At 55.8% G+C, this 14979-nt stretch overlaps 1 protein-coding gene across 1 annotated transcript; it reads right to left on the bottom strand.

The window, feature by feature from the left end:
• Positions 1-856: 856 nt before the first annotated feature.
• Positions 857-5899, bottom strand: LOC133349860 (H/ACA ribonucleoprotein complex subunit 1-like). Its single transcript, XM_061563664.1, has 3 exons — positions 5834-5899; positions 4334-4409; positions 857-2251 (listed from the first exon to the last, which is right to left on the bottom strand). The coding sequence occupies exons 1-3, from the start codon at positions 5897-5899 to the stop codon at positions 1587-1589; spliced, it is 807 nt and encodes a 268-aa protein (XP_061419648.1). The 3' UTR covers positions 857-1586.
• Between the last annotated feature and the right edge of the window lie 9080 nt (positions 5900-14979).

Genomic DNA, 14979 nt, shown 5'->3' with positions numbered 1-14979 from the left:
TTCTGTCAGCTCCTCTTCTGCGGGCACCGTTGTCTCACTCAAAATCGGACTCGTCTTCCTGGCAACGTGGAGCCGAGGTAACATTTGGAAGAGGGAGTGAGAATCTGCATCATCATCATCAGCAGCAGCAGCAGCGTCCCGCCGCTCTGGATAAATTGATCCAGGCAACTCAACGTAAAATGACCGTGATACTCCCAATATATTCTTTGTCCTTGAGCGCGACCGTGCAAAGCCCTAAGACCGCTGATCGCCACCCAAACACTGGGCGCCTATTCGAGGGCATTCAGTAGAGACGATGTGGTCCTGTTAGGAGAGGGACGCTTTGATGCTGGTGCGTTGAGACAGGTACAGCGTGTCGGCAGAATCGCCCAAACAGAGATCAATAATTGAGATTGTGATGAATGATTCCCCAGGAATCTCGGTGGGAGACGGGAGGGGCGGAGGGCGGGGGGTGCGGTGGAACTCGGGAGAAGAGGAATAATGGGATGCGTCGTTCCCGTGATCATTGTGTCGATATCTTCACGAGGTCGGGTTCTCGTTTTAGTTTACAAACACACACACACACACATCCCTACACACATACACACACATACCTACACACATACACACACACATGCACACACATAAACACACATACCTACACACATACACATACAAACACACATACACACACATACATACACACACACACCTAAATACACATATTCCTAAATACACACATACATACACACAGATACATGCACATACATGCATGCATACACACCTACAAAGACAAATATACCCCTTATAGCCTTAACAGACTGTAGAGGCAAGTGCTGTTAGCGAGCAGCTCCTATGAAGGTCGGCACCGCACACGAGGGGGTGGCCAACACCACACCCGGCCGCCTTTGTCTCCCCAGTGGCAATGTTTACACACCGCACCAGGTACTCATTTGATGCTGAGTCGACCTAGAGGAGGCCCGGAACCGGTTCATATAACCGTCACCGGTGTTGGCCGTGAATGGGAATCAAACTCGGGCCGCCGGGTATGTAGCGCGGCGTAGCGCTAACCACTACACGCGTACACACACACAAGGCTAACGCACACCTACACTCATACACACGTACATACACAGAACACACGCACAGACGCATTCGAACGAATACACGCGGGCGAATACGAAGGCGAGTTTCTACTCTCTACACAAACACACACACAGACACACCACAGGCATACACACAGACACGCACACAGACACACACACAGAAACACACCACAGACACACCACAGGCACACACACGGACAAGAGGACAGACACGCACACAGACACACAAACACACACACAGACACACCACAGGCATACACACAGACACACCACTGGCACACACACAGACACGCACACAGACACACACACACTACAGGCATACACACGGACACGAGGACAGACACGCACACACACACAGACACGCACACAGACACACGCACACAGACACACCATAGACACACCACAGACACGCACACAGACACGTGGGTGAGGCGCAGCGAGTGGCAGACTCACGCAGCCAGCCGCCCGCTCTCTCCCCATCTCCCCGAACTCTCCCCTGCTTCACGCGCTCTCACGTCCATCTCCCGGCTCCGGGGTTCCCTCCTCTCCCAGCTCCCCGCTGCATCCTTCACCCTGCTGCTGCTGCTGCTTCTCCTGCCGCTGCTGCTGCTGCTGCTGCGAGATGGTTGAATCACCACCACCGCAACCACCTCCACTACCACCTCCAGCATCATCACCTCCAGTACCACCACCACCTCCAGCACCAGCACCACCAACACCACCTCCACCACCTCCAGCGCCACCTCCAGCACCACCACCACCACCTCCAGCACCCCCGGTGGAGTGGTTGTAGAGGCCCTGCGCCATGAGGTAGAGTGCGAGGGCGTTCTTCACGCCGCTCGCCTTCTTGATCTTGGCGCGCTTGTTCTGGAACCAGATCTTGATCTGCGCCTCGTTCAGCCGCAGCTCGCGCGCCAGCGCCGTGCGCCGCTCCTCCGTGAGGTAGCGCGACGCCTGGAACTCGGCGCGCAAGCGGCACAGCTGCTCGCCCGTGAAGGCCGTGCGCGGCCTCTTGTCCTCACGAGCGTCGCCTCCACCACCACCTCCACCACCACCTCCACCTCCTCCCCCTGCTCCACCTACTCCTGCTGCTGCTGCTGCTCCACCTCCTCCACCGCCACCGCCGCCGCCTCCTCCCTTCTTTTTGCTCTTGCGCGTGCGGGGACCTGGGGTGCGAATGGAGAGGGTGAGGGGTGGTGGAGGGTGAGGGGTGGTGGAGGGTGAGGGGTGGTGAGGTGTGAGGGGTGGTGGAGGGTGAGGGGTGGTGAGGGGTGAGGGGTGGTGGAGGGTGGTGGAGGGTGAGGGGTGGTGGAGGGTGAGGGGTGGTGAGGGGTGGTGGAGGGTGAGGGGTGGTGGAGGGTGAGGGTTGGTGGAGGGTGGTGGAGGGTGAGGGGTGGTGGAGGGTGAGGGGTGGTGAGGGGTGGTGAAGGGTGAGGGGTGGTGAGGGGTGGTGAGGGGTGAGGGGTGGTGGAGGGTGAGGGGTGAGGGGTGGTGGAGGGTAAGGGGTGGTGAGGGGTGGTGAGGGGTGAGGGGTGAGGGGTGGTGGAGGGTGAGGGGTGGTGAGGGGTGAGGGGTGAGCGGTGATGGAGGGAGAGAGGAGTAATAAGATAGTGAGAGGAGAGAGTCCAGGGGAGTGAGATAATGGCAGGTGAGAGGGATTGAGAGGCAGGGGAGAGGAGGAGAGAGATGAAGACGAAGAGCGACAGGCGGAGCGTGTGAGACTCACAAAGACAAAGATCCCCCATAGCCATTCACAGACTGCTGGGGCAAGTGCTGTTAGCGAGCATCTATGAAGGCTGGAACGCACACGAGGGGGTCGGTGGCCAGCGCCACGCGCGACTGCCTTTGTCTGCCCAGTGGCGATCTTTAAACACTGCAGCGGGTACTCATTTGAGGCTGAGTCGATCTAGGGGAGACCCAGGTCCAGTTCAAATATTTGTCATTCGAGCTGGCCGTGAGCAAGAATCGTAGCGCAGCGCGCTAGCTGCTGCACTTCTCCTCCCCATACGCATAAACACACAAACACATGCACACACCCATACAGACACGCATACACACACACAAACACACACCCATACAGACACCCACAAACACATAAACACACAAACACACACCCATACAGACACGCATACACACACACACAAATAAACACACATACACACACCCATACAGACACGCATACACACAAACACATAAACACACATGCACACACCCATACAGACATGCATACACACACACAAACACACACCCATACAGACACACACAAACACATAAACACACAAACACATAAACACACAAACACACAAACACACAAACACACAAACACATAAACACACAAACACATGCACACGAACACTCGCACAATCGCGCACACATGGAGACACGCACACAGGGGAGCCTCTGTGATCTAGATAACGTCTCCCCGTCTCCCCCATCTCTCCCGTCCCTCCCACACCTCTCGTCTCCCGCATCTCCCCCCCCCCTTGCCCCCCGTCTCCCCCATCCCTCCCGTCTCCCCCACCCTCCCCATCACCCCCCCCGTCTCCCCCATCTCTCCTGTCCCTCCCACCCATCTCGTCTCTCCATCCCCCCCGGACGAGGCTGAGATGGCCTTCATCTCCCCGCGTCCCAGGGCAGAGGGACATTGCGACCCCCACTACCAGCGGCAAAGGGGCAGCCCTGCAAGTGCGCTCTCTCTCCCTCTATCTCCCTCTCTCTGTTTCTCCTGCGCGCAGCCCCCTGGCCACAGCGACTCCGGCAAGCTACTGAAGCTCCGAGGCTGCAGGAACGTGCCCCTGAAGAACGCCCCGAAAAAAGCGCTCTACACGTGCTGTGTCAAGGCGCTGCATGCCCGGGACCTGGCCGACCTACTGGATACAAAATGGAGAGACCATTTCTACCCCCTCATTGCGGCCGCCCCCCAGTGGAAACAAATGTACAAGTCTTCCGTAGCCAAACGCTGCGGTGACCTCCAGTGGAGATTGACACACTGCACGTTGTCATCGACCGTGTGGCTTTGCCGAATCTCGCCGGGGGTAACAGACTTGTACATTTCCTGCGGTGCCAGGGAGGATCTGCCCCACCAGTACTTACGCTGCCAGCGCCTCAAACCAATGTTCCGCCTTTTGGGGGACATCTTCAGGAAACTGGGGGTGCCCCTCTACAACAGCAGCTTCATATATGGGGTGACTTACCTGGCTAACAAGCGCCATGACCTCGCCATCGGCGAAGATGGCGGTGTACAGAACGAGGAAAAAGATGCTGGAAGGAGACACTGATGGCTGCTCTGTGCTTCCAGTGTTCAGGGGCCTGCTCAAAGTACGGCTGGAGCATGCATACAACACACATGCCGGTGATGTGCACGTCTTCTTCGAACAATGGGGGGCCGGAAAAGCCCCTTTCTGTACCAGCGTGGACGGCACCCTCGTGGTGTTCACCTTATGAAACACTCGCTCGTCGCCGTGGCGCGCGATGACCACCACCACGTGACTTTTTTGTGTTGGGCGTGGCGCGTGGATTTATAGTGTTTGTTGTTTATTTGCTGGTGACTTTGTATTTCGTATCAGTGCTGTTGCTGCTGGCGGCAATAAAAGTTGTTTAAAAGTCAAAAGTCGCTCCCTCTCTCTCTCCCTCTCTCTCGCGCGCCACTCCTGTCGCCAGTGCCTCCACGAGAGGGCGCTTCCAGAGAGGACGCTCTCGGCCTACTCTTCCACACTCATCCGGTTGTCTTGGGAGAGGTGGCAGTGCGAACCGCCGATGATCGTAACCCTGACCGTGGTGAAAACCCGTTCTTGCTGTCGACTGGACAGGGCCCGGGTGGATTTAACTGCCGCGCCGGGAGATGGAATCGAACCAGGGGGGCCCTGTGTCCAGTGGTGTTGTTAGACCAGGGCTCGGTCACCAACATAACAAAAAGAGGCGTTTTTATTTGAATTCTGTGAACCCCCTCGCAATATTTCAAGAACTGCAATGCCACTGTGGTGATGAGCACGAGACGGTGGTGGGGTCCTTAATAAATGACGTCACGAAGCAGCCTTTAAAGAGCCGCACGCGGCTCCGGAGACGCAGATTGCCGACCCCTGGGCTAAGCCATCAGACCACAGGGGGCGTTTCCCTAAAGAGGCTCACGCACCACCTCGCCCATTACACTACCCTGCTCACGCACTACCCCGCTCACGCACCACCCCGCTCACGCACCACGACTAAGAGAGAGAGAGGACGACTCGGAGATAGAGAGAGGACGACTCAGGAAGGGATAAGGCAACTCAGGGAGAGATAGAACGACTCAGAGACAGAGGATGACTCGGAGAGGATGACTCGGAGAGAGAGAGGACGACTCAAAGATAGGGCGACTCAGAGAGAGAGGACGACTGAAATAGAGAGAGAGGACGACTCAGAGAAAGAGAGGACGACTCAGAGAGAGAGAGAGAGAAAAGATAACTCAGAGAGAGAGGACGACTTGGAGAGAGAGAAGGGACGACTCATAGATATACTTTAAACCAATTTTATTGCTATCAGCAGCAATAGCTCTGGAGCCGCTTTTGATACAGGATCACCAACATCGAGTACAGCAACATCGCAAAACCGCGGCACGTGCACCACACCGCCACATGCGATGCAAGCACCGCATCGTCACGCACATCGCCCGCTTAAAGTCGACCGGTCAAAACGTGAAATTCAGTGCACCGTTTGTGTTGGTGCAGAGGGCCTGACCGGCCCCCCATCGTTCAAGGAACATGGCGTGGCACGTCCCCGGCATAGGAGTGGTACGCGAGCTCCAGCTGGAGCCGCGCCTTGAGCAGGCCCCTCAACATCGCCACCGCTGAGCAACCATCGTCCGTGTCGCCTTGCAGCTTCTTTTTCCGGGTTTTGTAAACAACAAGATCGTGGCGCTTATTTGCCAGGAAGGCACTCCGTATATGAACAAGCTCTTGTAAAAAGGCACCCCCAGCTTACTGAAGATGGATCCCAAGAGCCGGAACATCAGGTTCAGCCGTGGACACCCCAAGTACTGGTGGGCCAGATCCTCCTTCGCACCGCAGAACGCCACACACAGATCTGACGACCCCGGGGTGATCTTTCTGAGCCACACGGCCAAGGGCAGCGTCCGTGCGCCAACCTCCACTGGAGGTCCCCGCAGCGTTTTGCTACGGGGGGCTTGTACAGGTGCTTCCACTGGGGGGTGGCCTCGATCAGGGGAGAGAAAAAGTCCCTCCATTTCGTGTCCAGGAGGTTTTCCAGGTCTCGACAATGCAGCGCCTTGACGCAGCACACATAACAAGAGTTTTTTTTGGGGCACTCTTGAGGGCCACGTCTCTGTAGGCTGCGAGATTCAGCAGCTTCCCTGAGTCACAGTGCCCGGGAAGCTGGGTGCAGGAGATGCGCAACTCCGGGAAGGAGGAGGAAGGTCGCGCGGCGCCACTGTCTTCAGTTGCTTCCAGCTTCAGCCGCAACTCCCGCATTTCTGCGAGTGCCTCCCGTAACAGCTTCTCTCCGGCGAGCATAGATCGGAGCCCTGCAGTGCCGCTGATCTCGGCCACGGTCTTCCACTTGGGGTGACGGTTGTGGCTCTTTACAAGGTCGCCGACCGTCCGCACCCCTGCCGAGGTGAAACGGAGGGCCAGCGTTCTCTCTTCCCTTATTCCTTTGAAGAGGCTATTACAGAACAGGGGTTCGTGTATGAAATGTTTGAGGGCACAGTGCGGGCTCGCCCTGCTCCATTCAAGGTTCCGCGACGCGTCTAAGAGGCTTTGATAATACCCTGGCAGCCTTGTGTAGTCGACTAGAGCCAGGTCCAACAGGAAAATCTCCCTTCCGTTCCCCAGGCACCCCCCCCCCCCCCCCCCCCCACGTCTTTCAACAGGCTGAGGGCCGGAGACGTCCAGGGCAGCTCCTCCTGGTCATGCAGCAGACGCCTCACGGCCTGAAGCCTGAAGCTCATGACCCTGGCGGAGACATCCACCAGGCCCTGGCCGCCCTCACCCACCGGCAGGCAGAGGACCCCTGGCCTCGGCCAGTGCTTGCCGTACCACACAAAGTGGGTGAGTGACCGGTTTGTCCTCGTGAGTAGCCAGTCTGGGAGCTGGAGGACTTTGGCCCTATGTCACAACACAGAGGCTACCAGGTTATTTCCTATGAGCACTCGCCCGCTGAAGAACATTACGGAGCGAGGCGTCCTTGCCTGACCCCCTCATCACGGGAAAAGGTATGCCAAGACGTTGGTTTATTTTATAAAGCTGGATGTGCCCGTGTACAGGAGTTGTACATGTGATATGAAATTCTGACCGAACCCGAGTGAGACGAGCAGTTTCCCCAGGTACGCGTGGCTCACTCTGTCGAACGCCTTTTCCTGGTCCACGAAGAGGAGGCCTAAGTCCGTGTTGTGCTTTTCCACGAGAGAGATTACATCCCTGACCATGCTGATGTTGTCATAAATGCACCGGCCAGGGATGCAATATGACTGGTCGAGTTGGGCGAGCTGACCCACCACCGTTTTGAGACGGCTGGCCAGAACTTGGCGAATATTTTATAGTCAGCGCACAAGAGGGACACAGGTTGCTAGTTTTCGATGCAGCGCAGGTCCCCCCTCTTAGGCAGCATGGTGACTACCGCTCTCCTGCAGCTCTGCGGAAGTTCCCCCTTCTGCAGGCTCTGTCATCAACTACAGCAGGCGGGGGCCGAGCTCATCCATGAAGGCCGCGTAAAACTCCACTGGCAGGCCATCAATCCCTGGGCTTTGCGAGTCCTTTCATGGCGGTGTGGAGCTCCTCCAGGGTGATGGGGCTTTCCAGACACTTGCTCTCAGAGTCCCCTAAGGTAGGGCCCCCATCTAGCAGTTCTTGGACAGCCCTTGTCATGTATGCCTTCAGCTTTGAACAAATTGGAATAAAATTCCCTCGCAATCTTAGCAATTTCACCCTCAGCTGTGGCTGTCTCTCCCTTTGGGGTTTGTAAACTTAAAATGGTGTTGTTTGTTTTGTTGTTGTTTGTTTTGTAATCTAAAGAAATATTTGGAGGGAGAGTCCATGTGTGACAGGTGCTGCATCTTTTTGTAAACAAATGCGCTATGCGCCTGCTGGTCCGTGACAGCCCTGAAGAGCCGCTGCTTCTCTAGCAGCACCTCACCCTTGTTGTTGTGCGCGTTCTGGGATGAGCTCAGCTCCACCTCGAGTAGCAGCAGCTCGCTCTGTAAGTGTTGTACCGCCTCCTCCTTGGCGGTGGCATGCTGGCTCACAAGCTGTAGACAGAGAGCCCTGATCTGTGCCTTGTGTTTTCCCACCATCGCTGGCTAGAGCTGAAGCTGATTCTGGTGGTCACCCAGTGAGCCCAACAGGCCTTGAATGTCTCTTTAAAGCCTTTGTCTTCGAGCAGCTGCACGTCAAGTTTCCAGCGTGCACTGCGACGCTTCTCTCTGGGCACTCGCAGCAGCACGGAGACCAGGTGGTGATCAGAGAACCCAGATGGGACAATTTTGCTGTCACCGAGCAGGTTCGCACTGCGAGCGTTGATGTAGAGTCGATCCAACCTGGCGAGGCTTATCCTCCCTTGAGAGCCAGAGCAGCACCAAGAGTACTGCCGCTGGGCCGGATGTTGCAGTCATCACGTGTCGAGCAGATCCAGTCGCTGCACTATGTCGGCTAACGCCCGTGCAGATTCTGGGTGAGGCTCAGCGCTGTTGCAGTCGAGAGCCAGGTCGAAGGTGCTGTTGAAATCACCCCCGACGATCGTGAGCACGTTGTCCGCATCGTCTGCCTCCAGGGCGTCCCGCAGCGTGCCAGAGAAGAAGAGCTTCCTCTCGCAGCTCCTGCTCAGCGCGTACAAGTTGAAGCACCGCAGCCTCGTGTTCTTGAACACAAAGTCCACGGAGATCAAATGTCCTATCACGACCTCTTTAAAGACCACGCTCTCAGGAATAAACTTTGGATCAAACACGATCGCGACTCCAGCGAGGTTTTCTTCGCCGTGGCTGAAGAAGGACTGGCTGCCTATGAGGTGCTGACGCTGAGACTGCAGACTGGCGTCAAGGTGCATTTCTTTCAGGAAAGTTACGTCCGCCTTTTGGTCGTTGAGAAAACAACAGACGCGGTGCCACCTCTTGTCACTGCGGGCACTGTTGCAGTTCAAACTTGCTATCTTGACACCCAAAGCCATGGCATTAGGTGTTGGCAGTGGCTGCAGGGGATCACTTCACTTTTTGCACCAACGCTTTCAGTTGGTAGCATTCCTGCAGGCTGAACGCAAACTTTTATGGCTCACAATATATCTTCTGTGCGGCTTTCAAGAAGCCCAGCATATCGGGAAAAAATGCCTGTACGCTGACCCCACGCGTCCTGTAGGTAGATTGGAGGAAGTGGAGGATCTCGTTGGGTGCATATTCCTGCTCCCCCTTAACTTGCGAGAAGCTCATCTTGCTCACGTTATCTTCGACATCAGACTCCGACTGCTCATCGTCAAAGTCTTCCTGCGTGCTCGCGTGAGGCTCGGCGGCCACCTCTTCCGTCGAGCCACACAGAGCCGTGGTCTCCTCGGGCTCGGGGTGGCTCTCCTCTGCGGGCTCTGCAGCCTTCACCTCGTTGGATGAGGAGGTGGGTCGACCATCACCCTCGAGTGCCGTGGCACCGTAAGGTGCAGCGGTCGTCTGCAGCCCCCCTTGTCATTCAGCCGAGGCCGGGTCCGGTGGTCGTCCCTCTGTCTCGGCATCGTCCGTTGGGTGGGCCTCGTCAGCGGCGTTCGCCACGTCCCGTGGCTCGGGCTCGTCGCCACGCCCTGCTGCAGCGTCTGGGAAGTCGTCCGGCTTGTTGTTGTCATCCGCGGTGGCCGTGCGCTTAGGAAGGGTGCCAACGCGCCCTCCCGCTGCGGGGCTACCCTTAGCCTTGCGCTTTTGCGATGGTGAAGCCATCCCACTCGCCGTCAGTCGCTGACTTTGCGTGGTCAGCCGCAGAGTCAGCAGGGTCCTGCTGCTGCTGCTTCTGCTGCTGCGGCGGCTTCTGCTGCTGCACTGTGTGTGTTGGTGCAGGCTGAGCAGCATTTTCCTTTTCCTTGGCAATTTTTCCGGGCGTGGCCGGCACCACCGCACCCGAAACACCGCGGCACGGCCGTGGAAGCGTACACGGTGTAGACGTAGCCCTCAATCGTGTACTTGAAGGTCACGTTGAGGTCCGTGTTTGTGTCCTTCAGGATCATGAATGTTTGTCGCCGGAGCAACATGATGTGTGCCAGCTTTGGGTCCCGTGTCCTCGCTGCATTTCGGTGCTTTTGAGGAAGGGTGGCACGTTGAAGATCAGCACTTTGACGGCGGGTGAAGAAAGAGGGGTGCACTGCACGAACAGCTCCCCCTTGATGCCAAGTCCCGTCTCCACGAGGCGCGCCGCCAAACTCTCCTCGGTCATGTAGACGACCATGCCGCGGTTCTGTCGCTGGGCAATGAGGATGCCTGCCAGGCCGATGCGGTCGACCACCGCGGCAATGACGACCTCGAGGTCGATCTCGGGTGGAGGAAAGCAAATGGCTGCGTTCCTCCGAGAGAAAGACTCGAACTTGTCATGCTGTGCCATGATGAACAGCAGCAGTACAACACGAGTGATAAGAAAAGTCGCCAAAGAATATTATTCACAAGAGAGAATAAGAAGAGAGAAAGATGAATAAGACAGCAAGAGAGAAAGAAGGAGTGATGTGAGGGAAGGAGTAGAACAGAGAGAGAGGGGTAGGCAGAGTCTCCAGGCTGCTAAACCAAGCAGACCTGGGGCGTGGTGGTGAGTGCTGTTGAGACGAAGAAAAACACCAGAAAATAGGGAACACCACGTGAAGTAACAATACTCACAGTTAAGGGGAGAAGGTTGTTTGACACAATCCGACTTTATAAATGAAGAAAACCGAGAGAAGACCACCAAAGGTGAGTTAACTCATTCTCAGGCAAGGATCAGGATGGAGAAAAACCCAGGCCCCTGTGCACAGAGATCGGAAAGCAGGAGCTCCTGCAGGACACACCCACTTCCCAGCATGCACAGAGAGAGAGAGAGGACGACTCAGAGCTCTAACCTCTACACCACCACTCCACACACAGATACACACAGAAATACAACACTGTGTGTACTGTGTGTATACTGTGTAATGTGAGTGCACTGTGTGTGTACTGTCTGCACTGTGTGTCCTATGCGTACTGTGTGCACTGTGTGTATACTGTGTGTACTATGCGTACTGTGTGTGTACTGTGTGCACTGTATGTATACTGTGTGTGTACTCTGTGTATACTGTGTGTGTACTCTGTGTGTGTACAGCCAGCAAAACTGTACAATATTGAAAATGTGAATCTCATGAGTTCACCACCACGGTGTAATTGGTACAGCCTCCAACTGCGTTCGTCCACTCCGTCTCTCTGCCGCCCCCTCTGTTTGTGTGCCATGCAGAGGACGTACCCGGCCGGGTACGGGTAGCTGGGTATCGGGTAGGGTACGGGTATCGGGTACCCGGTTGCGACCTCTGTCGTGGGAACAGAGAGAGGAGTCGCCACGCGGGGGGTCTCGACCCTCGATTCTGGCAGCTCGAGCGAGTATACACAGCTCTCTGTGTCTCTATGTCTGTCTCTCTGTATGTCTCTTTCCCTGTCTCTCTACCTCTCTGTCTCTCTCTCTCTCCCTGTCTATCCCCCTCTCTTTTTTACGATCAGAGGAAACAAGAAGATGCTCGGTTTAGTCGGCACTTTGCTTCGTTCATCATTTCGGTTATTTTCCATTGCTTTGCTTTATGTGCCCCCCCCCCCCCCCTTTATAAATGAAATATTTTACGTGTTTTACAATTGTGCAACAAAAACAATCTGTGCTAAAATCTTCGTCGACACAAACATCAACACGAAGAAGCACGCTCTGCTCCTCCTCCTTACCCCTTCCCTCTCACTCTACCCCCTCTCTCTCTCTACCCCCTATCTCTCTACCCCCTCTCGCTACCCCCTCTCTCTCTACCCCCTCTCTCTACCCCCTCTCTCTACCCCTCCCCCATCGCTCTACTCTCTCTCTCTATGTTCCCCCTGTTTTATATGTATTTATTTATTATTACACGCTTTTTATTAACTCACTCTGTCTGTTGTATCCTCAAATCTTGTAACTCAAATTTTACCCACTTCCCAATGTGGTATCGACTGCAAACTTGGTACTGTATACTTATGTCATACTGATGACAATATTATATTCTATCATTAAAAAGTTAAAAAAGATATATTTTTAAACTTAATTTTGTATATGTTATGTTTCGGCTTGGGCCTAATTGTCCACGCTCAACTCACGTTGGCTGTAAATCACGACGGTCTCTTACGTTATGGCAAGCTTCGGGGCCACTTCCTGGAGTCGTGGAGTTCTTCCATTACTGGTACGGTACATTTCATTAAAGCGTGTTTAAAAAAAAGTTTTTTTTTAATATTACTTATTTTTTAACTACAAGTTCTGCATCTGCACCCAGCACTCCTCGTAGTCATATGGCATCCGACGGTAGCTCATAACTGCATGCAGAGCTCTCCGTCTTCTGCTACTGAGCACACGGCCTCCTCCAGCGCCCACTGCTCCATGAAGGCCGGCACGGCGTGGGTCAGCTGCGCATGCCGGAACTCCAGCCACACCCTGGCACCGACCAGAGCGCAGTACACACACACACTAAGTCGATGTCTTGTCGCCACGGCGTTTGTGCCAGGCTTGGTGCACCTTGATACCACGTTAGCGAGGACGACTCGCTGATGGTGAAACGTCAAATGCCAGACCCAGGTGCCATGGCTTGACTGACTGAGATGACTGGTAGAGTCACCTCCTGTGCTCCCCACTTTGCCAACATGCTCTATTTTAATCGCCCGCCGCTCCGCTCGTTGTTGTGAGCGTCGCTCCTCTGCCCTCCGCTGTTGTTGGATGGCGACTGCCTCCAACTGCCCAGTAGCAGCGTCCTTCACGAATCTTCCTCCACAGAGGTCGATCCTTGACACCACCGGTACCAGTGTTCGGCAGATCCAATGAGCTCCACGTACCGTATCAGCTCCATCTCTTCCCTAGCCCTTGCCGCGCCCGTTTAGCCCCCCACTATCCGGCCAAAACAGAAGCTGCTTGGGCACGTGGTGGCTGGCAATGGGGGCTACATGACCATACAAAGACAAAGATCCCCCGTATAGCCTGACCAGACTGTTGAGGCAAGTGATGTTAGCGAGCACCTATAAAGGCAAGCACGGCACGTGATTGGGTGGGTGGCCAACACCACGCCCGGCCGCCTTTGTTTCCCCAATGGCGATGCTTACACACCGCACCGGGCACTCATTCGAGGCCATAACCATACACAACCCCTACTCACCCACACGCCCCTAAACAGTTGCCTACAGGTAAAGGAAAAGACGCACCACATAGCCCGCATAGATTTGTAGGGGCGAGTGGACAGGACAAGTGGGCCAGCGACACGCCCGGCCGCCTTTGTCTCCCCAGTGGCGATGTTCACACCGCACCAGGTGCTCGTTTTAAGGCTGGGTCGACCTAGGAGAGGCCCTGGGTGTGGTTCACATATCCGTCACTGATGTTGGGCGTGAGCAGGAACGCAGAACGTGCGTTGTATGTGTAATGCGGGCGTAAACGGCCCTCCGGAAGTGACGTCATGAGGGGAGGAGTTAGGTCACGTGGGGGAGAGGGGTTAAGCTATAGAGGGAGGGGAACCGGAAGAGGAAAGGGAGTGACGGGAGACCAGGAACGAGAGAGGCCACGTAGGGCGAAAGCGGAGGGTGGCGAGATCGCCACGGACACGGGGAGCGAGGATCGGCACCGTCGGCCAGCGGTGACCGACCCGAAGCAGTGAGGAGGCTGCAGTCAGCAGCGGGGCTGCATACGGAGTCAGCAGCGGGTCTGCATACGGAGTTAGCAGCCAAGAGAGTCTGCATATAGAGTTAGCAGCGGGGATCTGCACAGGGAGTCAGCAGCGAGTCTGCAGGGAGAGGAAGGAGGCTACAATAGCGATAGCAGCGAGTCTGCAGAGAGAGGAAGGAGGCTACAATAGCGACAGCAGCCGGGGGCTACAAATAGAGTGTCTACAAGAGAGTGCCGTGAGGGAAAAGACAAGAACCCAATAAAGGACACGAAGTCAGAGAGAAGCGTCCGAGTCCTTTATTACACTGGAGTCAGAAGTGAAACGGCATGGCGAAACAAATGAGGAAAAAGAATATTCCATCTCCGGCGTCGGCTTCATCTTCCGACGACGACGATCTTCCTCCTGCAGTCGGCTTGACTTTGGCAGAGGAAGAGATCCGTGATGGGACGGGTGCGGGTCCGGGAGTCCAGGAGGTCGCCGCGTCGGCGGACCCATCTGCTCCACAGGACGCAGATTTAAGATGGACCCAGATGGCGGAGCAACTGGTAACTCTTAAAAACGTAATTACACAGTTGTGTGACCTTGTCACGCCAAGGGCGGCGTTGGAAGGAGACGTTGGTGATCAGCAGGAGCCCGGGTCGTCTTCGATGGCGCCGCCATCGGCCACGCGGCACGAAGACGCCATCTTGGGCGTGGCGCACCACGGAAAGCGGGAAGCCGCCATTTTGGGACCGCCGCGACGGTCAGCCACCATCTTGTCGACACCGCGTTGCGACGCCTTGTTGAATTTACCACCGGAGGAGTCAGCGGCTGAAGGAAGCAAGCCAAGGAGTCGCAGTCGTCACCTAACAACTGTCAAGGAATTCTCCATCGGTGGCGATTGGAGTGCGTTCGCCTGTAGATTTTTGGCGGCGGTACGTACAGCGAGGTGGACGGACGCTGAGGCACTGGAGGTGCTTCCGACTCTTCTTGATGATGAGTCCGTTCGTTTTTTTTGCTCCATAAAAGCTGCGAAGAAGAAGACTCTGCGAGGGGTGTTCGATGAAATGGCGGACGCGTACGAGCCGCCGGA

The sequence above is a fragment of the Lethenteron reissneri genome, chromosome 31, assembly GCF_015708825.2.
Source record: "Lethenteron reissneri isolate LAM-NWPU_2019-01 chromosome 31, ASM1570882v1, whole genome shotgun sequence".
Classification (NCBI taxonomy): domain Eukaryota; kingdom Metazoa; phylum Chordata; class Hyperoartia; order Petromyzontiformes; family Petromyzontidae; genus Lethenteron; species Lethenteron reissneri.
This window is presented reverse-complemented; position numbering and strand designations above follow the sequence as displayed.